Genomic DNA, 27,086 nt, shown 5'->3' on the forward strand with positions numbered 1-27,086 from the left:
GCGCGCGGGGCAGCGCGGTACTTGTAGTGTCACGGGGAGCCACCGCCCCAGCCGCCCCCTGCCCGCCCGCCCCCGGGGGCTCCCCTGGGCCGTGCTGGGGCCCGGCTCGCTGAGGGGTCGCCCTCCCCTTGCAGCTGAGGGGGGGTTAAGGGGGAAGCCGTGTGGATACAGGGTTTAACGAAGAGCTTTTTCTACGTGTGAAGGATCACAACGCTGCGAGGCGCCAGCCCCGCACTGCGAGATAGCGGCTGGGGGGCTTTGCTATACCGAATCCGAGCTGTGCCATTGCAACAGGGGAAAGCCAGGCTGCTTAAGTCAATGCTTAAAATAACACGAACAGGTTGGAGTGAAAGGTAAGAAGTACACAAATAATACCCATTATTCCCTACTGCAGCTATACGTTAGAGACAGTTTTCAAGCGAAGTCAGAATAGACGTTCAGTATCCATCTGTTTAAAAAAAATAAAAGGCAAGGACATACAAGACTGGGACCTCAAGTAGTACAACCTAGCCGTGCCCCAGGTTTGCTAGCAGAAATCCTCTTTTTTAGTAATTTTTAAAACCAGAATTCAAACCATTTCACATTAAAATAGGATGTGTGCAGAATATGGTATAGCGAGGTTTCAGGTACTCATAAAGGTGGTGTATATATATTTCCAAAATTGAAAGACTGGTTTCATAGAGCACAAAATAATGAAAATGCACAAACTGAAGACCTGCCAAGCTACTCGTACAGAATCCCTTACAGGGCCATAGCCACAATTTGTATTAAAAAGGGACAAACTAATGGAGCAATTAAGTATACCTTCTAGTAATTCCCAAATAAAAAATAAAATAAAATAAAATAATATTGGGCACCTATGAGTAACTTACTAGTACAATACAAGCCTCTGACTATCTCTGAAACAAACATTACAAACCAAGTGAATACAGAGCTGAAAGAAATCCGAATACGTCGAGTTCTGGAAAAACAAGTTTCACCTTAGATTTTACCTTGTAGTTATACTACGAAAGAACTTGCCAATTAAAAATGTGTGTTTGGACTTGTGAACTCAGTTTTAACCAACTGATAGAGACAGAATCTTTATCATGTTATCACAGCAGGAAAGAGTTGATGTTGTTAGGGTATCTTAAAAGAAATGAGGTCCTGTTGCATCTCCCCAAAGTGTAAGTTCTGCTATTTAATGATTCCATTTCTTCCATTACGAGTTATCTTTTTCCGCAGGATGTTCTCTTCTTCCACTATGGATTACAATGGAGCATTCACCATGACAAGAACAAAAGAGGTGTGCAGGGAGGAATAGGTTGATGACAGACAACAGCAACACTGAAATTTAGTTGTGTTTTTTGTTTGTTTGTTTTGAACAACTACACCTTGTTCATGTTTTTTTCCCCATGTAGGCCATAAGGTCTTTCAATTATACTTAGATTGAATCTAAGACATTTTAGACTCAGCACTAATTCAGAACTTCATGTCTCCAAAGTGTGTATATTTGTTTTCATTTTTAACCTTTTTCAGTTTTAGCAATTAGAAAGATAATTTCAAAGGTAGCTCACTTTATATAATGAAGGGTACAATGTAAAACACTTTCACTTTTCATTGATGAGATGCTCTACAGAAACTAGTAATAAACTCCCTCAAATTTTTGTACTTAGAAGCTGATAGTAATTGTTAAATGTTGCAGTTCTACAGCTACATTTTTATCTATTTGCTCCACCTGCTGGTGCATTTTTCTTTAAAGAAATCTTTAGAAGCCTAAACATATAAAAAAATTGGCCAAAGATATACCCTAAGAGGCATACTTGACTTTAAGGTTAATTTATGTAATATACTTATTAAATTCAACCTGATCCCAATAATTTTTCAGTCAAAAAAAGCCAATGGATACATAGACTTAGGGAAACATGACTCATAGCTTACTCTTTGGACAATGCCATTCATTTTTAATGTGACAGTAACACAGAGGGTCATCATTTTCCATCATCTATTATTCTTCTCAAAAAAAAAAAAAATGTTCTGTCTTTCATATGGGAATCTCTCTACATAACTGATTTGCCTCCTGAATTTTCCAAGATAACTTTCTTTTTAGACAATTAGTGTGAGGGAAAGTCCTGTTTCTTCAGCACATTTAATTGTTCTCTGCTCAGAGACAGAAAAAAAAATTTAAAACACCAATCAAAAAGCACTCTCTATTGGAAGTTTCACATAATAGATTACTTTCCATTCCCTATATATATATATATTTTTTTTTAATTTTACATTTAAGTGCAAGGAAAAGGTAAGAATAGCCCATCAAAAGCAACCTTCCAAGGCTATGATATTTTCCAATAATACTCTAGGACAGAAGGAGCTTTCCATCCCTTCCTCCCTTACCAAATAATTAGAAACAGTAAATGTGAAAAGAAAAGCAATCCTCACAAACAAATTTTTGGTATTGGATTTTTTTTTTCATCATCATCATTCACACACCATTAGTTTAGGGTTCTTTGATCTAACCAGTTTAATCAGAACTAAGGTGGATACCATTAACCCCAGGTTTTCTGGAACTGAACTGGCACTTTTTGACAAATGGAAAATTTTAACTTATTTCTGTATTATTTTAATAAGTTTTCTGTACACTGCACCAAATTGATTGCAGAATGCTTGTCTAAAGTTGGAGAGAATATACACTGTCCAGGAAATTTTAATTAGCATAGCTGGAAGAGAAAAGGTCTTCTGGCACTGAATAACAATCAAAGAAAAACAACACTGTTAAGAAATGGTTAAAGACATTGAAAAACTGCAGTATACTTGGGGAGACTGTTTGTAATTTATTTTTAATAAATCCAGACTACATATATACCCCTCTTTCTAGACTACCAATTCATTTTGCATGGCTAATCTGCTTAACTGACCAGACTACCAAAATTAACCGATTAATGTAATTTTAAAGGATGATTTAACAAAAAAAAAAAAAAAAAAAAACTCCAGTGTAAAATGAGATGCACCAGTAACACAGCTTTAGAGAATTTTTCTTTTAAATGGAGAAAGTTCTCCTCATCGGTATCTTACCAAGTGATGAATCAGAAGCAAACTTATGTTGAAAACAGTTTTTGTTCTACGCATTATGGATTTCACATTAAATAAAAACCAAAACCCTATGTGCAACATACATTGCAGTATTACTGCAATTGTGTTTTTTGTTTGTTTGTTTTTTAAGCAAGCTCTCACTAAAGTATAATTTTAGCTTAGACAATAACTGATGAAATTATAAAAGGAAGGTGTGGGGAGCTGGGGGTCAACCTCTTCTCACAGGTAACTAGTGATAGGACTAGAGGGAATGGCCTCAAGTTGCACCAGAGGAGGTTTAGGTTGGAAATTAGGAGAAATTTCTTCTCAGAAAGAGCAGTCAAGCATTGGAATGGGTTGCCCAGGGAGGTGGTGGAGTCACTGTCCCTGGGGGTGTTCAAGGGAAGGCTGAACGTGGTGCTTGGGGACCTGATTTAGTGGGTGACATTGATGGTAGGGGGTGGTTGGACCAGATGATCTTGGAGGTCTTTTCCAATCTTAATGATTTTATTTTTACCTGAATTCAGGTATTCACATTGCATTAAAAACCACACATTTTGACATTCTATTTGGTTACCCAGGGAAAAAAAAAAAAAAAAAAAAAAACACAGACAAATTAACTGAAATGAAAATACAGCTTAAGTAGAATTAAAAACAAGCCCGTGTATTTGTTGCAATCAGACAGACACACATTCAACATAACCCACAGTACACTGTTGGTTTCAAGGTAGAGTAACTCTACATTTTAGGAGATAATTGTAAAAGCATCAAATAGAAGTGTTAGAATGATATTGTTTGTAAACATCACTCTCTTGTTTCTGGTCAGTAAGTTCATAAAGTGACTGCCAGCTACTGACACTTAAAGCTAAACACCTAAAATTTAATACTTTACAATATATCAGCGCTCTTCCACCCATTTCTCTAACTGCTAGAACTTTCTGTGGTGACAGTCAACATTCAGATCGTTTAAGAAAGGCAGTACAAGTGTGCTTTCAATTTAAGTAGATGTAGCAACCCATTCTAATACTAAGAAACAAATACAGATGAAATATTGCTTTTGTCATCCCAGTTCACTTATCTACAACATAATGAAACAATTTGCATAGTTACACAGCATTCCAAAACACTGAGCATTTAGAAATTCTTATGTTTGCAGAATTTGCTAACTCTAGCTCCAAGACAACATCCTCTGTGTTTAGAACTTAGAATAATTAGTTTTTAGTAGACTTTTAAACAGGAGCAGGCAACAGTAACACCATCATCCAAATCCCTTATGCCACTATACAGCCTTCAAACTATTCTGCTTCAAGTGGTCAACTCAAAACCTTTTTAAGAAGAGGATGCAAAATATATCGGCTTAAGAATTTGTCTTGATTTTGGGGAAAAAAATTGAAAAGAAAATCTGTTCATTCCTATCACACTGTTCAAAACCAGAAATGCAAATTCGTAATGTAAGATTTTCTGCACTAAGAGATGCTGTTTTATCTTTAAAACAAAATAAAAATAAAATAATCTTAGATACTCACTGAGAGGAAAGGAAAGTTATAAGTAAAAGAATATAATTTTGGTTTTCCAAAGCAGGTGAATGGTAGTATTTTACATTTTGATGTGCACACACGTGACTATGCAGAGCACTTCTACCCTATAAAGTTTACAATTAGATTGTTAGAAAATACTACATACAATTGCTCTGAAAGTCTTAAGATTCACATAAATTAATGCCTTAAATGTTTAAAATACTTAACAGGATCATTTATTATAACATCACACCACTAGGGAACATGCCTCAACATCTGTGCTAACGGATTTCATGCAACTTCAAAGGCTACACGGTTGAAACAGGAACAAGTCAACATCTAATTTGATTGTTACTCTGTGACATTCATAGTTCTCTGGAGGAAAAAAAAAAAGCATACTGATAAAACTGTTAAAAAAACAAAAAACAAACAACCCCCCAACACATACCCCAACATATTGCATAGTCTTTAGCCTAGACCTTAAGCATAGGCTGACTTGTCTGTTTCATGGCACTTAGGACCTGCATTTCTAAGACTTTTGAAAATCCTGTCTGAGACTTCGCACTAGTATTTCTACAACAATACTTCAAATAAAAAAATTACAGTCTTTAATATATTTTATATATATATATATATATATATATATATATATATATGGCCATCGTGAGTGTTGTGAGTGGATTAAGAACATCCAAGAGTGTTATCAGTTTATTCAAGTGGTAGTATTAGTAACATACTTTCTGGTAACACTTGCCAAAAAGGTCTTTAATGTTCCAAGTTATCTAGTTTCATGTGCCTAGAAATGGATACTGGAACCTACACCCCCTCTGGATTCAGTCTGAAAGTTTGCTAACTTAGGTATAAACACACTGAAATCGACAAGAACTTCAGGCTTGCAGTTGCAGTATACTTTAAACACTGCCTTTTGAGCAGCATGCTGAGAAATACTTGAAGGCTAGGCAAATCTCATTCGAACTGCTCAAGAGGTGGTACTTTCACTGAACAAGGCATTCAGTAGTACTTAAGTCCATTAAAAGTATCAACAAATGTAGTCTAGTTCCATAGTACGCACTTTTAGTAGAAATGTATAGGTTTATGTGAATAATGTAATATTCCTACAATTTAGTCACACAGAAGGTTATGGCAAATAAGAAACTGTGTTCCTGAAACTTATTCAACATCAAGATATCAACATCAAGACCTAAGAGAGTTATTTACAAAAATACCATTAATCTCTCTATAGTTAAATAATTCATTTTAATATAAGCATATTAATATTAAAATAACATCTAAATAAAGTGTTCACATAAGGAGCAAATTAATACCTTTGAAAACAAAAAACCTTGAGTCAGAGACTAAAATAAATTATTATCCAGAGACAAAGAAAAAAAAAAAAGGCCTTTAGGTTATGCTTGGTATAGCATTCATTGCTATACTGTTTGAATGCCTCCCTGAACAATATTAGACTCAAGTTTAAGAAGCAGCTGTTACAAATTAAAGGAAAATAAAACAGTTGAGGAAAAAAATTGGCATGTGGTTGCAAGTGTAAAATACTAACTTTTTAAAATATTTTAAAATGAACGACAAAACTTCCAAAGGGCTAAAATACAACAGATATTAACTGGCTACTTTTTTTTTCCACCTCCATTTGCCCTCCTCCTACAAGAGGGTATAATCCATAGCAGAAATCCAGCAGGCAATCTACCATTTCTGCCAAGGGACACAATTTGCATCTTTACTAAAGATAGTCCACATCTTTATACTGCAAGATTAGCAATGTCCTGTCAGAATTTGCACTCTAAATCTGTAATCTTCGAATGGAAATTAGTTATAAAGCATTTTTGCATTTTTCTGTATATTTTTGCAATATAGCTTCTAGATACTCCTCTTACTCCATATAAGAGGAGTGCAATAAAGAAAATAACTCTCACGGAGACACAGGCTAAACAAATATGGTAAGAACTTTCTGGTACAGACTTTAGATTGTATAAAAACATAAAACCAAACAACTAAGATTTAGACAGCCTCCTGAAATATCTGTAATAAAAATATACTAATGTACTAAAATATACTAAAAATGTACTAATTTCTGATCACAGAACCGGAAGTTACAATTGATCTGTCCATTTTTATTGTTAGAGATAAGTGAGTTTAAATATGACTACTGGGATAAACTAGATCAAAGAGGATCCTATCATAAAGTTAGGGTTATTAACAAAAATATTGTAAAAATATAACCTGATAGTGTCCACTTAAATAATGAGACATCCAAATTATAGCTTTGCAGGATCAATTCTTTAACTCAGCATTCTGTCAAACATTGTCTTCTGATATTAGCTTGTATCTCATACATGTACTGTTTTTCATTTTCTTATTCTTGGTGATTCTCCATCTTCTAGCTTTGCTGCTCCATTGATGACGTGAGCTGTAATTTTAAATAAAGAAAAATTAAAATACAGTAAGTAGAAATACAACTTATTCTCACATGAAAAACCCAGCAATTAGACCAGGGGAAAAAATCAAGTATTTGTTAACTTCAAGTTAGGTACCTAACATGTTTAAGAACTTTGGCTGTATGAAGTTACTAAGAATAGGAAATCAGACAGAATTTGCTTTTAAGTCTAGTCTCCTATCTGCAGCAGTGAGCAGTAGCAGATGTTTCAAGATGAATATTAAAAATACGGCAAATAAAGGGCAGCCCTACCAACATAACATCTCAGATTCCAGGGGATCTTTGGCAACTTCCTGAAGTCTAAGCTGCATTTAGATCATTGTAAGGTGTTGACTGCAACAAATCATTGACAAAAGTATGAAGATCTTTCATGAGACATTAATGCCACTCTGAAGTCTATTGTTGTGTATACATAGATTATATTTCATTTTCCCTCCCTCCATAATATGCATTACTTTGAGTAGCTTAGTTTAGGAAATGCATTGTAGATTATGAATTTAGGTTTTCGTTCTTGTTAAAAAAAAAAAAAAAAAAAAAAAAAAAGGCAAACCATTCTCCATGTTTGCAAGATCACTCCACAACGCTCTCCTGTCAGGCATCTGAAGTTTTGTCTCATTGGTAGGTTTTGTTACTTCACCAATTTGTTTATGAATACATCAGTATAGAAACTTGTTGGGGCCCACTGATAAGCTCTGTCTAGAGTGACAATTGATTATTGTCATTATTTAGACAATTGACTATTTTTATATTTTGAGTAATTACTAGTAAGTATTGATCAACATCTCTTCTATGATGCCTTAGTTTAACAGGTATCTTTTTTTTCCATTATTTCTTGTACCAATCTTAGTGATTCCTTTAGATTTTTTCTTTATACAGCATTCTTCCACCAGTAAGGAAGGTGCTATCCTAGACAGCTTGCCACTTCACACTTAACAGCTTTCTCTGTCACTAGCTTAAGAAGTTCAGGCCATGGCACAAAGAAAAGGTGTAACAGTACAAATGGAACTAAGTAGCGTATAAATGGTATGAAATTTCACAATCAAAGTCATATAATGTCATTTATTAAAAGACTTTTTCCATATGTCCTTTGCCAGTTAGGATGTCAGGGATGTTCCTTTGGAGTTCTTTTTTGGTGGGTTTGATGTTCTTTACATAATACATCTCTACATAGAAGAACAAGTGAACAAATTTAATTTTAATGATCTGAAATTAATAGAATATATAAGATATAGTAGGGATTTCAGACGATACTCTTCTCATTAAGTTAAACAATTTTTGAAGCATTGGAAAGATTTTAAAGATAAAAAAATAAACATTAAGCCCCATTTCATGAACTGTTCCTTGCATTTAGATTAAAATAGTCTTCAATGAATAACACTAATCATGAAGATCACCCAAGGTTAGCACTAAATATAGGCAGCACTCTGAGTGCTGTCCTGTTGACAATTACAGAACATGTCCTAACTCCTGAAGAAGCTACCATGTTGTGTATATTCTCTACACACCAAGAGACAGATGCTTTTACTCTTTATGAAAAGATGATGATGCAACTTGTATCAAACCATTTGGTCTAGAAAGAACTTAAAATGTTATGCCACTGACCTCTGTTTAGTTCCTTTTTTGTCAGTTTGTTCTTTGTGTTTGTTATTTTCTTCTTTGGAATTTGCTTCTTAATATGCTCTCTCCATTTCTTCAGCTGAAAATTTATAAATTTCCACATCATCCAGGCCTGCGTTAAACAAACAGCACCCAGGCAGCTAATCCTAATGAAATTTAGGATTTTAGGGACAGTTAGATAAAAGGTTTAGTTATTCATTAACAGACTATAAATCTGTCCTTATTTTTTTTCCCCAGAAGTCTACTATTAAAACAATTTAAATCTCCATACCACAGGAAACAGATCTATCAGAAGGCTTTACTCAAGATAAAGTGCATCACACAAGAAATGAATGAGCACTGTATGAAAGCATACTGATATCAGCAATCATGTTTATCAAGGAGCTATGACCATAGCTTTCAACAGCCAATAGTAGAATGTGTGACTGCTTGCCAGAAAGGGCTTCAATCTATGAATGAAAAATCATAGAGATTAAAAATCCCTCCCACATACTAGATTGCAAGCATTGATTTATAAGGTGAGCATTAAAGTGATGAGTTCATGATGAAAAAGTAATAAAATTTCAAAATGAACACATACAAAAATATTTTTAAAATATGGGTATTATTATTTCCAAATGATACTACGTCCACAATATACATAGGAGAAATAAATAAACAATTCAGTTAAAAAAGAAGACACCCCTTTCTTCTTTCACACATATCCTGTTCTACTACTACTATGAAAAAAAAAAAAAAAAGATAGAGCACAAAATTCCCTTTTCCTTAAATAATATAATGGAAAGGTGTCAAACAGGGAATTTTTTCAAAACACTGTCCACTTGGACTGTTTTAATAAAAGATATTTTGAAAATGTCACATTATACAAGCATTAATTGATGTCTACTAGCCTTGTTATACCTCACACTGAGTACATTGAAGTTTCCATCTGCTATGGAGAAACCTGGATTCTCTACTTTGGCCAGACCAAATCCAAATGTGAGGACGGATAAAGTTAGGGTCAGAAGACGCACCATTACGAAAAGTAAAGCCCAGACAGTAAATCTGAAAACAAAATAATGAAATTAATGTGCTTTCCCTGTTTAACCCATTTTTTTTCAATAAACTCAAACATACAAAGAGCTTTTCATTAAGCTCCTCTCAGTAACTACAGAAAAAGCCTACAGAAAGGCCCAATAATTACAGAAAAACTGACTTGCAAAACATTCAGTACTGCTTCAAGGTGTTAAATACAGAAAATGAGCTTTCACTGGGGAATAGGGGGCAACTTTTTGCTCTAGGATGTGAGAGAAGAACCCCGAGTAACAGAGTGCTATTAAAAAGATAAAAATAAATGTATAAAAATCAGTATTATTACTGCCATAAGATAAAGATTTATTTGGAAAAATACTTAATATCAAATGACTGATGAATTAAATGGATTAAAAAGGCACTATCGGGGGGGGGGGCATAGTTGCTTATTTAATCATTAGAATTATAAGACAGGAAAATATTTTTCTCCTAATCAGTATGTTTAGCCTTTATGCTTTTGGATGTTATATAATGAAAAGCAGGTAACCTCCTACCTCCAAAAACCTCACAATTAAATAGGATATACAAATGAAAAATCACCTCTCCCACTTCCCCTATATGCATTCATAAACACCAATTTTCTGAAAAGAACATTCAGCACACCTATTTAAAATGCTGGTTTTAAGGAATGACACGAATGCGTCCGGTGAGAAGACCAGAAAGGGAAGCAGCACTATACTACCTCAAAGGAGGCTGCTTATACATAATTGATTGCATGAAAGAAAGCAAGGTGTTTATGATAATAAACTGGTCAGAAAATGGAATAATATGAAGCAAGAACACATAAATGGAACAATGTTATTTATTTTTGTGTTTTGTTTCTTTTCAAGTTAGAACCTCCAAAAGTCTTTGCATTCAAATGGCAAAACATACCCTATCCTTCTTAGCATGCTTCTGTTACATATCTCTGTTCTACATCCCATTTCTTTCTCAAATTCATTACTTTCATACCCATTATTCTCAGAATAGTTAAGAACCTTACTCGAGAGATATATATATAATTGAGAACACCTTATCAGCTACACATTTTTAGACATCACCTCCCTTGTTGTACAGTTACTTCCCTTCTGCACCTTAACTATAAAGGAGAGAGACCTGCAAGAATTCACAGGGAATGTTGCTTTTATTAAAAAAAAAAGAATTGATAAAGTCATCCCTACATACAAGTATTTATGGACACATAAGTAAACCGGCATCATATAGAAGCAGAAGCCAATATATATCTCATATGGGACTTCAACAAAAAGCTCAGGCAAACTCTTACGACGATGATTATGAGGTGGTGTACATGTATTTGCTTCTATGTCTATGCAATTATGATGACTTCTTTTGGAATTCAAAGCAGGTAACATTACACATAGAACACAAGACTTCTTACCTAAGTACTTTTACATACATTGAAATCCACTTATAGACAATTAGTAACCAAATTTCTGAATTTTAATTAATACATGAAAGATTTACCCTTTTTGCTTGTTTTCATCACTGAAGTAGAAAAGACGTGAAGCATGAAAAATGAGTTCCACTAAATAGTGAGGTACCATCAGAATTAGCCCCAAACGCTGCAAACTATAAAACAGAAAAATTATTTATTTTTTAATTTAAGTATGAAGAAAATAGATACACTGATTGAAAATGAACATGTAAATACTTACTTTAATATATAGGCACCAGAGATATGAGCAATGTAAAGGCAAATATAACATAGCTGCCTTGGAATATCTTCCTAAAATTGGAGAAATTATATTAAGTGCTGTTATGGTTTCACTATATTATCCAAAGAAAAAGCACATCATTCATTAAGTTTGATTATTTTTCATACTACTGTGCAAGTGTCTGGAAAGAACACCTGAATGTGAAACTACAGAATGCCTGTACAAGTTACCTAGGAATGCAAGAAAATAAAATACATAAATGGTAGCATCTAAATAACTGCATATACAAATACAAGCAATATAAACAAATATTAATATGAATAATTTGAAATGAATATGTATTTAACTAACTGTACTGATGAGTTCTCTCCATACCTTTCGGATCTTCTGAAAGTATAGTTCTGACAGTGCGTGAAGCCAATAGGCTATCTGGCAAATATAGAAGAATTTTACCTGAAAACTAAACAATAATTCAGATGAAGAAAACGAAAGCTTGAAAACTCACCATCTTTTAAAATGAGATAAATTTTATTTCATTATCTTAAAATACGTCATTCTGACTCATTATACTTTATGATTCCCAAATCATGGGAACTGCTAATATAAAACAAACCTGTGATGACAGTTTTTTTGAATTAGAGTTCATAAGCTTCTTGATAGCAAGTTCTCGGTCACCTTTTAAGACAGTAAGAAAGAAAAAAAAGACCCTAAAAACCAGAAACAATGTATCATGTGAGCAGTAAAACTCACTTCTTAAAAATTAGTATGATCTCCCTTCCTTCTACCACCTTTGCCAGGAAACAGATGAGATGAAAAAGAAAAAGGCCACACAATGAGTTCTGTAAGTCATCTTGACAGTAATCAAAAATCAATTAAGCTCTAAGTCCTGTCTATTAACCCACTCACAAATATACATTTCTTGAGTGTAGAACAGTTCATCAGTCCTATTATAGGTCCCATTTTGCAAAGAGTTTCACCTTGTCAGCAACCACAGTTAATTTAAATGTAAAGGTAAAAAGACATGCGAGTATCTTTTAGATTTTTAAATTATCAAAAATTACCTTTGGATAAACAGCCATCAATTTTAAAACAAAAGAAAGGATTTTCACTTAATTGTCATTCTTATCAAGTACCAATGTCACTACCTTAACAGCAGTCCCTAAAATTTTGGGCAGGGAAATATCCAGTAAGTAGAAGCACCAGGTTTTCCAACTGAAAATAGAATACTTACAGCATACGAGAATGGGGATAATCTTTCCACAGTAACGTTGGGTTCACCGTGAATTCTTCCTAAAGAAAAAGGCCATTGATTTAAGGACCTTCTTAATCCTTCAAGTCTATTTTTTTAAAATAAAAATAGCAAATAGAGTGACTTACTTACTGCATTCAAAATACTGGCTCCCCATACAAATGAAAATAAGTAGAAAAATGCTAGCTGTCCTGATTCATTGAATTTGCTGTGTTTTGTTTTTGACAAATGCAGACGTCTATTAATTTTCTAGAAACAAAAAGATGAACAATACATTTAATTTCTAAGACAAACAACTATTTTGGAGTTAGTGTCCCCTCTTAATTTCTTAATTCCCAGATCTCCCATTCCTTAATCAAAATGCATAGTTCCCACTATTCAAAACCTTAATCTGCGCTTTATACACCAATTTGCTTTACTAAGATTTGCCACACAGAAAATGTTGAGATATGTTCAAATATTTTTTCCCTATAATCATATTGATAAATGTTTCTAATCTATTTGCACACAGAAATCAGTTGAGCTTCTGTGGTTCAAATGATCTACACGTGAAGATATTCCACAACCATTTAACAATAGACAGAAAAATAGAAAAATTGTTAGCAACTGATGGCTAAAAATAACATTTAGAACAGGGAACTACACACCAGTAATGAACTTACATCTAATATGTAGTCCTGGATTACAGCATGCAGAATAATAGCTATGAGCATGTAGAAGAAGATTGTAGCAATGTCTTTAGGACCATATTCATAAAAATTAACATGTTCACTCTTGTCATCTGGAAACGAAAAAGTGTATTTTTTACATTCTTTGAAGAAATACTCTGCAACCAAGAAAAGGCAGCAGTGACCACTGTTCTTGGAAGTTACAGTAAACTGATACAAGAGACCAATTATTTTCTGGTTTTGAAAATTATTTTTTAAGCCTGATTCAAATAACCTACATCCTCTTTTCCTTCAATATAGTGATATAATTATAAACCAGGAATGAACTATTGAGAGCAGCAGACACTGAGCCATAGCCTCAATCCATTTTCTTCATCCAGACCATCAAAACAAACAAACAAAACATCTTACACTCTACATTTTGGTAGAGAACCAAACAGATTCGATTTTAAGACTGATGACTACACTTAGAAAAAAAACTACATAGTGAGGATAGTATCCATAGTCATTTGACACATTGGTAAATAACAAGCAACTTCTCTCTCTTTTTAAAGAGATGCTGCATATTTGCAAAATAATTTTACTTTTACAGAAGTAATATATGTTCCTATAAATCAAAAACAAAATCACTAGAAAAAAGAATATTACTATTGTCACAAGTACTTCAAGTGCTCACATTTACAATGTTTAAGTGTAGGAGAAAATATATATGAAATTCAATTTAAAAAGCACGTAGAAGGAGCAGTAGGCTTGAAGAAGGCGTATTTTGTAGGGATGTCTCTCCTTTGGCCTACAGGCACCCCTTACAACAGCTCCACCTTTCTTCACACATCTTTGAGACAACAGAAAAGTAACTTGCACTTCAACTGCTGAAGAACCACACTCATCCTGATTTCCAGGCTAGCCTATCTACTATTTAGAATCCTCTGCTTTTGTCTAAGAGAGGACACTGAGTTGGATGTTTCAGCTGTCACTTTTCATAAACATCGAGGAATTAAAAAAAAATTTTTTTTGGTCTAACTATCCTTAAGACTATCCTTTGACAAATAAAAAACAGCAGAAATATGGCCATTTTTTCTAAAGGATATTAGGCCAGAAGGTGTCAAGAAAACAATTAACTGCTTCCCATAACAGGGATGGCACAGGTACACACAGTACATTTGCAGAATTCTAAGTGTGAAATGTACCATATCCATATTTGAAAACAGCCTGTGATATAATCAATGAACAAGTAATTGCCTATCAAATGCTGCTTCTGTCTGCACTATTTTTCAAAAGAGACATTCACTAGTGATATATTCCTGAGTCAAAACCTCAAGAATTCCTGGTGCAAAACTCATCTAGATCTTCTGTTAAAACCTGACCACACAATTGTACACATCTATACACACACATATACACCAAACACTATGAAGAGGTCACATCACAAACATCTTTATATCCGCAAATGGATTTTACTTTAGCCTCTGTTTTAGGAGATTTCTACCTGATGCTGTTCAAATATCAGTAAAATATTTGTATTATAAAAGTGAAGTTTTGAGAGCAGGGAAAAAAGATAACTTTTAACAGTTGAGCTCTTCCATTACATAGAAACAAAATAGATTTGATTTAATCTTACCAATGGTATAGGTGACATTGTACTGCACAGTAATAAAGATGATGACGTACTTGGCTGTGACCTGGAATTTTGAAAGAAACAAGAAAAAGCTATCAGATTTTTCAAATAAACTGGACCATACAACAGCTAAAAGTAGAAGATTATGCCATCAACAAATGTTCTTCCACTTTTAATTTAAATCAGCAAGGTCCCCAAAGTGTTATTCATCTCTTACAAATGGAGAGGTTCACCTTGTTGCAAATCCTTCAACATTTGCTGCGTAGGGTCAGGACTTGAATTATGTCTTTTTAGCTAAGGATCAAATTACTCACTGTTCTACTAAATAACATTTTAAAGTGTTTAAAAGTGTAAATGGCTTTTATTTATTTCAAAAGTTAAGACTCTAAATTAATCCAGATAGGAAGTTTCACACAACCTTGCAAGATATTCAAAAAAGCGATATACTGGCTAAGCCTCTGTATAAACAAATTGAGTATTCAAAACATCACAGTAGAACTGTAAGACTCACCTATGAATTTTTGTCAATCAAGCAAGAAAAAATAAAGATTTATCTTAGAAATAAGATCAACAGTAACCAATGGTATACTTTTACATTACTTTTTCCTCTGGTGGCAAGACTATTAAAAAAAAAAAAAAAAAACCTACACCCAGTGCTTTCAGCCATCCCCAGTTCCTGATAATGTCTTCCCATTTCCATCCTCCAGTCTACATAGCCCTTAGCTATGGCAATGGAACTGTTTATAATCTGGATTACTGTATGATCCTACAACTGAGTGGTAAGAGGTAAATGTTTGCTTAGTTAACTGAAAACATTTCATTATCTGGCTTGCACAACTTCAAAAACAGCTGTGTTGATCTAACTGATAAAGTGATGAACTGTAACAGAGATATAAGTGGAAGGGGAAACAAACAACTGCTTCTTTTGGTGCAAAAAATGCAATACGGAATTATATCCTGCACCACCATAATGAAAACATTTTTTTACACCTGCAAGCAGTCAGTTGTCTAGGTAATAAATCAAAGAAGGGCAACAGGCTTCATCTGATAAATGATGTGAGGTAAGAGAATACATTCTTGTACCTGTTATATTTTCTCTTAAACTGATCTTCACAAACGTGAATTAAATGAAAAAAAAAAAGAGAAAGCTATTTTCACCAGGTGTTACACAGTCTATTTTCTCAAAGTATAACTGAAAACATCCAGGATTACATAAAACAAGCATCCATTTAACCAGCTACAAATCAAACAAGTGGCACAAAAATGCAAAAGAGCCTCTGTAACAAAGGGGGAAATGGCGTATCACTGCAATACACTGCATCCATGAAATTAAACAGTAGAGTCATAATCCTCACGAGTGCTTTTGAAATGAATTCTCATTAAGGAAAGAAAAAAAAAAAAAAACATTTATTCTGGCATACAAAATTGACCATCAGACACTAAAGTCCCAAAAATGATTTAACCTTGTGTAAGCCAGTGCTACCATCAAAAGGAGTGATCTTGCTTTTCTCTTGTCTGCCAGTTGCTTCTTGTCTCTGTCTGTTTGTGCTATCAAAAGTAGTGATGTGCTGAACTGGACAGTAAAATTATACAAAGTAAAACAGACCCAGCCAAACAAAAGGGAGGAGAAAACCCTACTAATTATAACACAGATGTATTTCCTAACATGCTGCGCTACTCAGCTGTGAAAGTTCTTTCATGTGCTCAGTGGTGAGAACAAACAGCGAGAGCATCACCAGCGTAAAGTGTGCACGGAATGAGAGCATAACAAGTCCATTGACAATTCTCCTGGAAAGACAGGGAAAACACAGGTAATTATATAGGGACTGATATCACCAGCACCAAGCTAAAACTGAACCGTTTGCTTTCAGTAAGTCATCACCCAGGACCCACAGCAACACTCTTCCTTGCAGAGAGGCATTCTCACAGCACCATGCAACTTCTGCCAGATCCCTTAATTCAGGACCATGCCTCCTCCCTCTCACTGTACATGCCAAAATGAGAACAGCGACGTGGTCAATGGTTGTGGCTCTCTCTGCTGTGCTGCCTTCTGGGACTGTGGATGACTGCAGGCTGTGAGAAAAGCCTTATTACAGAATCCAGAGCAGCTCAAATGACAAAGAGAATAAAAGGAGCAATCTATAAAGTAAATGGGTGCATAGCTTACAAATCTAACCGTTAAACTTGTACTTCACATTTTACAAAATACCTTCTTCATATTTACTTCATTAACATAATTCCTGTTACCCTACACATTCACTTATTCATCTTACCTTATTCACTAATTCATCTTATTTCACTCTAAAAAGAATTGAAATCATATGCTTCCTTTAGTGGAATCCACTCAAGTATTATGATCATATCCCAATGGCATACCAGGAAGTTAGTTCTCCTATGGATAAGCTCTCTTTTTCTAAATGCTCTTTGGGAGAAGAGGGTAGTAAGCATCTTTGCAAGAGCCCAGCAGGTTAGCTTGTCTGTTTGTCCATGAAGCATACAACATGACACTACAAATGCTCTACTCTACTGGAAGTATTGGAGCCTAATTAAGTGGTATTCTGTGGTAAGACAGCCATGGATATAAGGATGATGTAAATTGTTCTAAGAGGAGGAAAGAAATCACATGAAGCTTCCTCTTAAAAGATAATAGAGGCTTAAGAAGAACTAAAATAAAGGTTTCTTTAGAAGACAAGTGTCACCCTGTTTTCAGGAAAAGAAACAGTATTGGGCACATAAGAGACTATGAAGTTTCTCAGAGAAAATAAAAACTACTATTTTACCTGTTGTTTTTTAACTGCCACTTTTCAACATGTTATAAAGACAGCGCATCTCCTTACACACATCTTTAGACCTCATTATAATCAGCAAAGTTAAGGTATGGGGAAACACAATTAAGGTGGATAAACAGTCTTAAGTATAAGAGTTTCCTTTAGAGAAATTCTTATAATTCAATTTATAGCATTCCAGTGCTCATTTCTAACTTTAACACACTTATTGTTTTTTCATATGGTCTTAAAACTACGAGCAAAAGCCATCTTGAAAAGAAAACCCTGTATTTACCACAAAACTATGCAACCTTGAGCAGATCATTCAATAGTTAATCAACTGTGATAAGTCTCATTTACACTTTCTTTGACTTATTAGTGTGTAACCCCAAGGTACCACAGGTTAGGTTTGGACATCTATTATTGACAGCTGCAGCTGAAATCACAGAAAGCATAAAATGCAGTGAAAAGCATTGACTAAAAAGACAAAAAAAAAAATGTAGTCCTTCAGTGCTTCAAACTTAAAAGTTAAAAATAATTTCTCTTTAATACAGACAGGAAATCAAGACCAAAAGAAAATAGAAATAACAGCTGTGTAAGCAAGTCCAGTAATACTTACGAAGCACTCAATATAGAAACATAATAAATGTCACCAAAAAATACTGGAAGAACATCAGTAGTTTTGTTTGTTTGGCATAGACTGAATTACAGATTATAAAAATGGTCTAAAACCTCCACAGTGAACAAATGAAATATAGATTTAATTCACATAACTCTCGCATTTATTTACAGTTTTGCTCTGTATGAGACAGATCTAATACAGAAAAATCTGGTCGTAGAATGAAAGGATGTATAGGGTTTTTTAATATAGATTATAGCAATATGAGTATTTATCACCTGTTACATAGCACCACTGTTCCTTGCATAACACCTGAAAGCTATCTCAATCCACAGAGTATTTCTGCATCAAAAAGTAGATGCACGTTTAAATTATACAGTAAGTATATTCAAACACTCAGTATAAAAACACATCACATGCCACCCTTGAATATAGTCTGCAGAATGTTGAACTTTGAGAGTTGTACTGAGTAGGAATTAATTTACTAATCATACTTGGATGTAACTAATATCAACTCTCCTTTCTTCCTTTAAAGAAATCACCTTCATCAGAATAATGATGCTGACCCCGGGGGAGTTGCAGAGTCCCTCCAAATACCTGTAGAGTTACAAGAACACGACCTCTGCATCATATACAAAGCCTGCACAAAGACAAATGGAATTTGGAGACTGAACTCAAAAAATAAATTTTTTTGTTGTTTTAACGGTAGAAAGACACAGGTCAATACCAGTTTAGAAGTAACATATATCAAGATACATTAAAAGTTCCTTTTGGGATCCCGAACAGGGTTTACATTATCCCATGTGCCGGCATTTACTTCTGTTCTCAAAGCCTTTATCACCCAAGTTGTTAAGCTCCTAGCATTTTTATCATTTTTTTTTTTATATCCCAAGACTGAGTTCTGCATTTCATATATAAACTTCTATACCATATTCCTCCACAGATAACAAAACATTATTCCTCAACATCAGTTCATCCCCATTTAGAAGGGAATTATCTATACATCACAATTGCTTTCTCAAAAAAGTGATCAACAGCATATAACTCTTTTCTGTCCGAATTTAACCGTAATTATAAATCCGATTGTTCTGAACAAAAATCTCATCCAACTGGCAGAAGACATTGAAATATCTCTGTGTAGTATTTGTCTATTCAGCTTAACCTCTATTTACCAAGCCTTATCCGTTACTCCACACTAGCGTAACGTGTTTACTCAGTAGCACACACTGAAGAGTTCTGTCACAGAAGTGGGAAAAACATGCCAAATACAGCAATAAAGGGAGCAGCGGTGCAGAAGTGTGACTAATAGTTTTTAACTACCATCTGATTAAGCATACTTAAAAACTGGTGGTCTGAAACCCTCTTTACAATAGTGTTCCTACTTGTTTTACCACGTGGGCATTTGAAGAGGGAAAAGTTCAGAACAGTCACAACAAAGAGACATGCAGTGACTTTGCTCTGTGTGAGAGGCATTTTTCTCATAATGGAATTAAGTAGAAGGGAGCTTGTGGGAAGCTGTTAGGAATCAAGGTGCAAACGTGAAAGAGAACTGGACGAGAAAGAAAATAAGAGAGCAGCCAGCACAAGGGTTGAAAAGTGCGAATAGGAGCTGGCAGAGAAGGCAGCGGAGAACTGAGGGGGAGCTGAGGGCGCCCGGTCCAGGTGCACAGAGCTGGGCGTCGGGGTGAAGAACCACGACCAAAACCCTGCAGGGATGAAGGGAAAGGCAGACGGGGCCAGAGGAGCGGGGCAGAGCCCCCCAGCCACAGGGCTGAGGCGCAGAGGGGACTCTGAGGCGGGCACCCCAAAGCTACTGCCCCACAGCAGGACCGGGACCAGTCACCGCTCCCCTCAGCGGCCGACGGCCGCCTCGCCCCGCCCTGTACCTCGAACATCAGCCCCAGCAGGATGCCCACGGCCAGGTAGGACGCGGCGTCCGCGTGGTTCTGAAGGACGAACTCGGGGCTGAGCACCGGCGGGCTCCTGCCCTTCCTGCGGAGCCCCATGGCGCCCGCGGCCCCGTTGAGGGGCGCGGCGACTCCCACCCAACCGCCTTCACCCCACACACGGTAAACACAGCCAGCCCCAGGGCCCGCCCCCTCCTTGGTTTTAACCAATCAAGACGAAGGAAGCCATGAGTGGCGGCGGTGGAAGCTAATGGTTAGGCGACTTGAAAGAGCGGTTTTTAAGGGGGTGAAGCTTCGTGAGGCGGTTGGGCGTTCGCGGCTGGAGACGGGTGCGGAATGAGTGACAAGGGCTCCTGCCAATCCCATACGTGGGTGGGTGGGGCTTGGGCGGGGGGCGGGAGCGGCGGGGAGCTGAGGGGGTTCCCGCCGTTGAGGGGTGCCTCGCGCGCTCGGGTCTCCTCGCGAGGCTGAGGCACAGAAACCTTCCCTGCAGCGGCTCCTCTGCCTCCCCTCTGGAGAACAGTCGGGATTCTTCACCCCTCGTTAGGCAAAAGATGTTGAGAAGCCCCCTTCGTTTCCTTTTTTTATTCCACTCTCACTTTGAAGTGGAGAGAGAACGGATTCGTGGAGTTCTGAGGTGTTAAAAATACATAAATTTGTGTATCTGCTGGTTCTATATGGAATTTAGTGGGAAAAATGGAGCAATTTATCAGAAATAAAAATCAGCTGGGGAGAAGGCCAAGGGACAAGTAAGGCCTCAGACAGAACAGGAAAAAGGGAAAATCAAGTTGTGCCTGGCCCCAGCTGGCTTGAGGAAGGGCAAGACTCACCTGGATCCAGTTGCCAAAATTGCACCTAAAATTTGGATCCCCTGTAAAGCTATTTTGGCTACTTGTTGGTTATTAAATGTTTAATGCTTCCCTAAACAGTTTTGAAGTATATATGCTAGAGTCTGCTTTCTGTTAAATGTTCTGCTGCTGAGCTTGGCTATGCTCCTATTCCTTTTCCCACCTCTATTTTGAGTTTCAGACTAATGTTTTCAGAAACTGGGTTTTATATCTTAAGAATTTCTAAAGAGCAATTGTACAGCAAAAATATGCTGCCATGCATGTTCTTCTCCTCAGCTGAAGAGGCATATTTGAAATAAAATACTTCTAGTGATTTTTTTACAGTGGTTGATTTTTGATGAAAAATGTAAAATAAAATTGAAAGAATGTCAGAATTACTTACCATAATTGCAGTTTGTTTGTTTTTTAGCTACAAAAATTAGTCATGTTTCAAAACAATTTTTTCTCCCTGGAACGTCCAAAAGAAAGAGGCAAATAATGATAAATAGAAATGGAAACCAAAAAAAACCACAAACTTGGTTTATGATTTTATAACCCAGAATGTACTAATCTCATTAAAAACATTAGCATTCTTTTTGTACTGTAGCAGAGTGCACAAGCCAATTTTATTTTATTTTTTTCCCCTAGGAATATGATTTTCTAAAAGATCAGTGTCTTTAAGGCCTTAAGAATTGTTCTACACCTGTATAGCTTCTAGATTTGTAGCTTTGTAGATAATTTACTTTTAACATAAAATTCAGATCTCATGCTGAAGTTGTAAACAAGCACTAGTTTGAATTTATCACTTATTAGTCTCTTACGTACATGTATGCTTTCTGTAGGAGAAAGTAAGTTTTAATATTTTAATCAAGTTTAAAATTTATAATTAGTAATTACACTATTTTAGAGCAACGAATGGCAAGGAAGGTTTAGATCATGAGCTATAATGAGATAATAAGGTATGATGATTAAAGTAATATTAAGCTAGCGTTCAAGTTCATACCACAAGAGCTATCTAGTAAGATATATATATATTGTTTTTTAAAATAGACGTATGCTGTATGCTTAAGAGTATATCACTGTTGTCTACAATGTTCATTTTGATTAACAAAAGCCTTAAAACTATTCTTTTGCAGTAAAACATTGTGTGTGGGATGCAAGAAAAATCAAGATGTAATGTTGCAGGCCGCCATTTTACTCCTTAGAACCTGTGGTCAAGTTTTCTTTTTCTTTTCTGAAATTTGATGGCAGGGTCATGTTCAAGCAGTTGAAGTGACCCCTTCTACCTATTAAAAGTATGCGTTTTCAGTAGATGTCTAAAGTGCTGAAGTCTTGTCTTTGGCATGTAAGTAAATCCTATTTCTTAAAGTACTGTACATACATGTTTAAAAAAAAAAAAAAGAGAGGGAGAGACAAAATAAACCCTATATTTCTGTTGCTTGCAAGTAGTTTTCTGAGATACATTTCCAGAATTTGTTATTTATTTGGAAACTGAGATAACTGTTTGGGCCTGCATACCGACAACCCACGTATTTTTCTGGCTACCAACTTTCCTGCCTGGTTTATAATTCTGTGTTTTTGTTGTTTGAACGATTGAGTTCCAGGTTTAAGGACCCAAGATTTCTTTACATCTTTGATTCCACAATTCTGTGTTATACGTGGGCACATATCAAATACAGCCCACCTTGTCATTTTGAATGTCCTACCCTTTAAACAAATGAGCTTTGCAAACATAGTTATTCTTAGATGATTTTTTCCATTAAATGAGTAAACAAAACAAAAACAGCCTCTCGTTAAGAAAAGATTATGGTCTAGCCTTTCTGCTTTTCTGTTGATTTATCATTTTATTTATCTAGTAAAGGAATTAAACAGAAAATTATCATTAGCCAGCTAGCTTGAGAACAGCTGCACAGGATTTGATACTTAGTCTCCTCTTAAGTTTTGTTGATTTGTTTTTCTAGTATCTAGAAAGCAGAATGAAATTAATGTATTTTGCAGAGCTGTAGAAATCAACCTGAGATCTGCTTGCTCACGCAGAAGGAACTGAGAATGACTTCTTTATTTTATGCTTCAGTTAACTAAGATGATTTAATTCGGAATTTGAGAAAATTCAGAGAAAAAAAGGTATCATCATGGGGTAAGTAAGATGGTTAAAAAATCACAAAGTAAATACATTAAAATTGGCTAAATTCTTTCCTTTTGTGTTTGTGCGTTAAAAGACAATCCAAGACTGGGATTTTTGGTAGGGTGTGGAGGTGTTAGGAATTATATAAACACAGAATAGCTAGAGACCTTTGCTAGCAGCATTTAGGATCTAAATAGACAAGATAGTTTCCCTGTGGGGAAGAACCATACCCCATAAGCATTGAGCAGTTCAGTGGCGTAAAAATGTATTGATTCTATCCTTTGGGGTGTAGGGGAGGAGAGAATACCTAAGAAAGGACTAGCTGGGAAAAATGAGAGAAGAGAGATGTGCATTCTGTAAATCATGGAAGGAGTATAGTCAAGTTTTGGACTGCCAGAGGTTCTTTGCCTTTTGCAAAAAAAAAAAAAAATAATAATAATCAAAAATGATTACCTTTATAGGTTAGAATCTACAGGTGATTTCTCTGCACAGTCTTCAGCTATAGTCACATGGCAAAAGGAAAGGAAGAATCATCTGGGTATGACTGAAGTGAGGATGATCTTCCTTTATCTGTCTGGGGCCCAGAAATACCTGAGGGAAAGGGACTAGTCTACTTGAACCAATTTGCTGTCTGCCTGTTCGTAAGATACTGGTTTTACAAGACAAAGTAGAAAAAGATCAGGATTTCCAGTCTTTGCATTTGAAAAATATTCTCTTTATGCCAAGCATTTGCCTGCACAGAATCTAGTTGTTGGAACTGAACAGAGCTCTACTGTAGTTTGAGAAGGAGAATGACAGGTACAAAGTAAAATAAAGTGCAAGATACATACGTCAGGTGTTTTGATTTATTCTGTACCTAAAAGCAAAACTTAAACAGGATGTTCTTGTTTTACACAATTGGCGTTTAATGCCAAACAAAATAAGACCCAGTAGCAACAAAATAATGATAATAATAATACATATAAAAAGGTTAAATACTAGTAGCTGAGATTAAAATTACCAGAGCCTATTAATTGTCATCCATTTGGGAATTAAGGAATTATCAGCTGAGCTAAGAAAGGAGTTTTTTCTGTCAGAGTATAATTTTTTTCATAAAAAAAAAAAATAGTTTAGTGCTTTCCTCCGACATACAAGATCCAATCACTTCTGCAGACAGGGCTTTTACCTGGATGACTGATATGCTTCTGTATGGTATTTCTTGCTTCTCTTTCTACTTCTTAAGTGACTGTAAAGCAGGCTTCTACTTTGTAAGAACTGAAACTCAGCATTTAGTCTGCCTAAAAGTTTTACAAAAATGTAGCTTTGCAAAAAGGGGATACTATTGTGTACCATTAAGTGTATTCTAGTGAATTTTGAGAACTCAGCACTACAGTTAGAGAGCAGTCTGCCTATTTTTTGATGCTCTACAGTCTCTGAAATAAAGGAAACTGTGTTAATAATGTGCAGACTAGGTCATGTAATCGGGACAGGAAAGTGAAGAAAGAATGGATTTGTGTCTCAGCCCTATAATTAAAATACTCAATGGGAGTCATACATCAAAAAAAAACCTTTACAATTAAACAACAGTTGAAGTAATTTTACTATAATATATAATTGAATAGTTATTGTAGAGCCTTAAGAAAGGCAGGAAACAAGCACTAGATTTTAGGTAGCAAGTAAGAGTGAAAAGCTATCTTGCTGTTTTGTAAAAACCAAAATTAGAAATTCAGTTCAATGTCTGCATCTGGTAATCAATTACTGGCTGTTATGCAATGATGTGCAATTTCTGAGGTGACTGATTGCAGTTTTTATTTAGAGTCTATTACGCAAATAAATACACTACTTGCAGAGCAGGTGGAACAATTCTTGCATACATTAAAGCAGTAGTGCCTTCTTAAAAGACCGTACTTCTAATACAAGCTCCTACATCTCTCTGGCTTTACACCACCTTTTGTTTCATTCCGAGGATGGTTCTTTCTTTCAACCTGCAAATCCCATTACAGTCCAACATTACATCTTCGAAGGCTATCTACTAGGTGCTGAACTGACTGCAAACTAGTTTATAACACTATATTTAGAAAGTCAATTGTAGGGTTGTTTTTTTTTTTTTTTTGTCATAAGATTTTCTAGAAAGACAGGAGCAATTGACTTAAAAATAGAATGATTGGTTTAAGGGGAGGTTATTTAGGAGACCCACATTATAGTTTTAATTTAAATTTATTTTCTGTTACTATATTGACTGTACACCAAAAAGACAGTGATAGAATGATCTTTCAAATCACAAAGAAAATGCAATTATCAATGGGGTTTCAGTAACACCCTTAAGTTAAAAACACTTATTTATAAAATGTTATCATACTGTTGTAGCTTGGTATGAAGATGATTTTGATATTTAGATGCTTAAGTATTATGTATTTATGCTGAAAGTATGTTTGTTGGTATTTGTTGGATCATTTTTCTTTACAAGGTATTTTAGAGTTTTTTATAGTTGAACAGAAATAGAGCAATTGAAAGGATTTCACTATGTAATGTAGTTAAGTAGATTCTCCAGATACTGCCAAATTCTTGTTTAAATAGACTGCTTTAATATACATCTAAAAAGTCAGTCCTGTACATTAGTTGATGTGGGTTTTACAACCCCATCAGGGTTTTTAGCGCATATCATATATATATACAGGGCACTAAACCTGCATTGTTTTACATTTATTTATTTACCTTGTAAAACAGCAACCATTGAATCATCCAGTATATACAATATAATTACTTATTTCCACAAACACCTTTTTGCACTTACGTGCTATTTTCCCATGTAATGTGCTTCCCCCTACACATGGAGTTTGTAGATCTCAATATGCTATTCTTCAAAGAACAGCTTTCAAGGTCACCAACTGATTAAAACTCTTATATTAAAAGTGTTTTGTCAGAAATGATATTCCAGAAAACAGAAAATGTAAACATTTAATTAATGTTATATTGTCAAAGTAATATGTGCTTCTTCTGCAGCTTGGATAATGATAATAAACTAATAACTTAGGTTTTCAGGCTTTTATGTTTTTGGCCATGTCTGGGGCAGATTTAATTCCATATAAAATTATTTCAGGGAAAGTTTAAGATAAAAGCTTTTAAATGATTTCCAGCAAGCACTTCTCATTTGCATCTGACTTTGTGAAATATTTTTTATTATTATTATGACTGTCTTTGTAATAATTATTTCCTTTCCCTCCCTGATAGACTAATAATATGGCAGTAACCCCCCCCAAAAAAACCCTGCACTTCATACTTATTTTCCTGATTTAAAAAATATTTTTAAAAATATTTTTAAAATAAAAAAGAATAAAAATAATATATCCAAATGCAGTATACATACTTGTACTAGAGGCAGGTTGTCATCTGAAATAATTACCACTATAATATATAGAGACTGCACAATGATCCTATAATTGGTATTAGTTCAAGAGTAAGTTTTTTCTCTGTGTTTTCACCTCAGATAAACTGAATTATTTGTTGTATCACATTTTTTTCCTGAACAAAAATAAAAATTGCCACTAAAACATAAATAGGAATGAAAGTACAGGTCAGACCTATTCTTTCACTTTATTGCTAGAAAAGAACACTTATGTTACAGGCTCCCTTTACCTGAATGTTAACTTTAAGGAGGATTTAGACTGTGTCAGTACAGAACCAAAAACATACTTTTTTTTGCAAAACACAAAAAAAATCTGTCTGAAAGTGATCCCAGGAAGTCTGTAGATGAACCTCCTGTTCAAAGTGTGATCAAGTTGTGAGGTCAGACTCCGCATGCACACACCCCAAAACAAAACAAAAAAAAAAACACAAAGGTAGGCCAGCCGTGATGTTCAGCCAGGCCTTCATAAATCAACTAACAAGAACAATGTGAATGAGCCACGTCCATTTCTTAGCAGTCATCTCTGTTTACCTTTGGGAGGTGAAGGCCATGAAAGCCTGCAGGGC

General features: G+C 35.3%; 1 protein-coding gene and 2 long non-coding RNA genes across 8 annotated transcripts; 2 read left to right on the forward strand and 1 right to left on the reverse strand.

Moving 5' to 3' along the window:
- Positions 1-15: 15 nt before the first annotated feature.
- LOC113845777 (uncharacterized) lies at positions 16-3,149 on the forward strand. Its single transcript, XR_003501560.3, has 2 exons — positions 16-353; positions 1,225-3,149. It is a non-coding gene; the product is annotated as an uncharacterized lncRNA (long non-coding RNA).
- Positions 3,150-3,691: 542 nt separating this feature from the next.
- Positions 3,692-20,486, reverse strand: LOC101801128 (translocating chain-associated membrane protein 1-like 1). Of its 6 annotated transcripts, none has more exons than XR_002400572.4 (12): positions 20,163-20,484; positions 14,896-14,956; positions 13,272-13,390; positions 12,742-12,858; positions 12,592-12,650; positions 11,736-11,820; positions 11,361-11,431; positions 11,170-11,274; positions 9,535-9,678; positions 8,620-8,780; positions 7,568-7,713; positions 3,692-6,990 (listed from the first exon to the last, which is right to left on the reverse strand). XR_002400572.4 is itself a non-coding variant. In XM_005016379.6 (11 exons), exons 1-11 carry the CDS (start codon positions 20,280-20,282, stop codon positions 6,929-6,931), a joined length of 1,104 nt encoding a protein of 367 aa, XP_005016436.3. In that variant the 5' UTR covers positions 20,283-20,475; the 3' UTR covers positions 3,692-6,928. The 6 variants fall into 6 exon arrangements, 2 of the variants coding, with proteins under 2 accessions (XP_005016436.3, XP_027328998.2); XR_011804560.1 differs by lacking the exon at positions 7,568-7,713 and having other exon boundaries at positions 3,692-4,940; positions 6,804-6,990; positions 20,163-20,475; XR_011804562.1 differs by lacking the exon at positions 20,163-20,484 and adding an exon at positions 16,356-16,377.
- An 83-nt stretch (positions 20,487-20,569) lies between these two features.
- On the forward strand, positions 20,570-26,365 carry LOC139999239 (uncharacterized). Its single transcript, XR_011804568.1, has 4 exons — positions 20,570-20,820; positions 22,147-22,355; positions 23,009-23,147; positions 23,597-26,365. It is a non-coding gene; the product is annotated as an uncharacterized lncRNA (long non-coding RNA).
- The last annotated feature ends 721 nt before the right edge of the window (positions 26,366-27,086 follow it).

This window comes from Anas platyrhynchos, chromosome 21 (assembly GCF_047663525.1).
Source record: "Anas platyrhynchos isolate ZD024472 breed Pekin duck chromosome 21, IASCAAS_PekinDuck_T2T, whole genome shotgun sequence".
Taxonomy (NCBI): Eukaryota; Metazoa; Chordata; class Aves; order Anseriformes; family Anatidae; genus Anas; species Anas platyrhynchos.

Bases quoted from the DNA above. Each gene is read 5' to 3' on its own strand.
- LOC101801128 (XM_005016379.6), bottom strand. From the start codon at position 20,282: ATGGGGCTCCGCAGGAAGGGCAGGAGCCCGCCGGTGCTCAGCCCCGAG. The intron at 13,391-14,895 runs GTAAGATTAAAT...TTTCGTTTCCAG, and splicing joins CAATGTCACCTATACCATTG to ATGACAAGAGTGAACATGTT. The intron at 8,781-9,534 runs GTATAACAAGGC...AAATTTCATTAG, and splicing joins TTCAATGTACTCAGTGTGAG to GATTAGCTGCCTGGGTGCTG.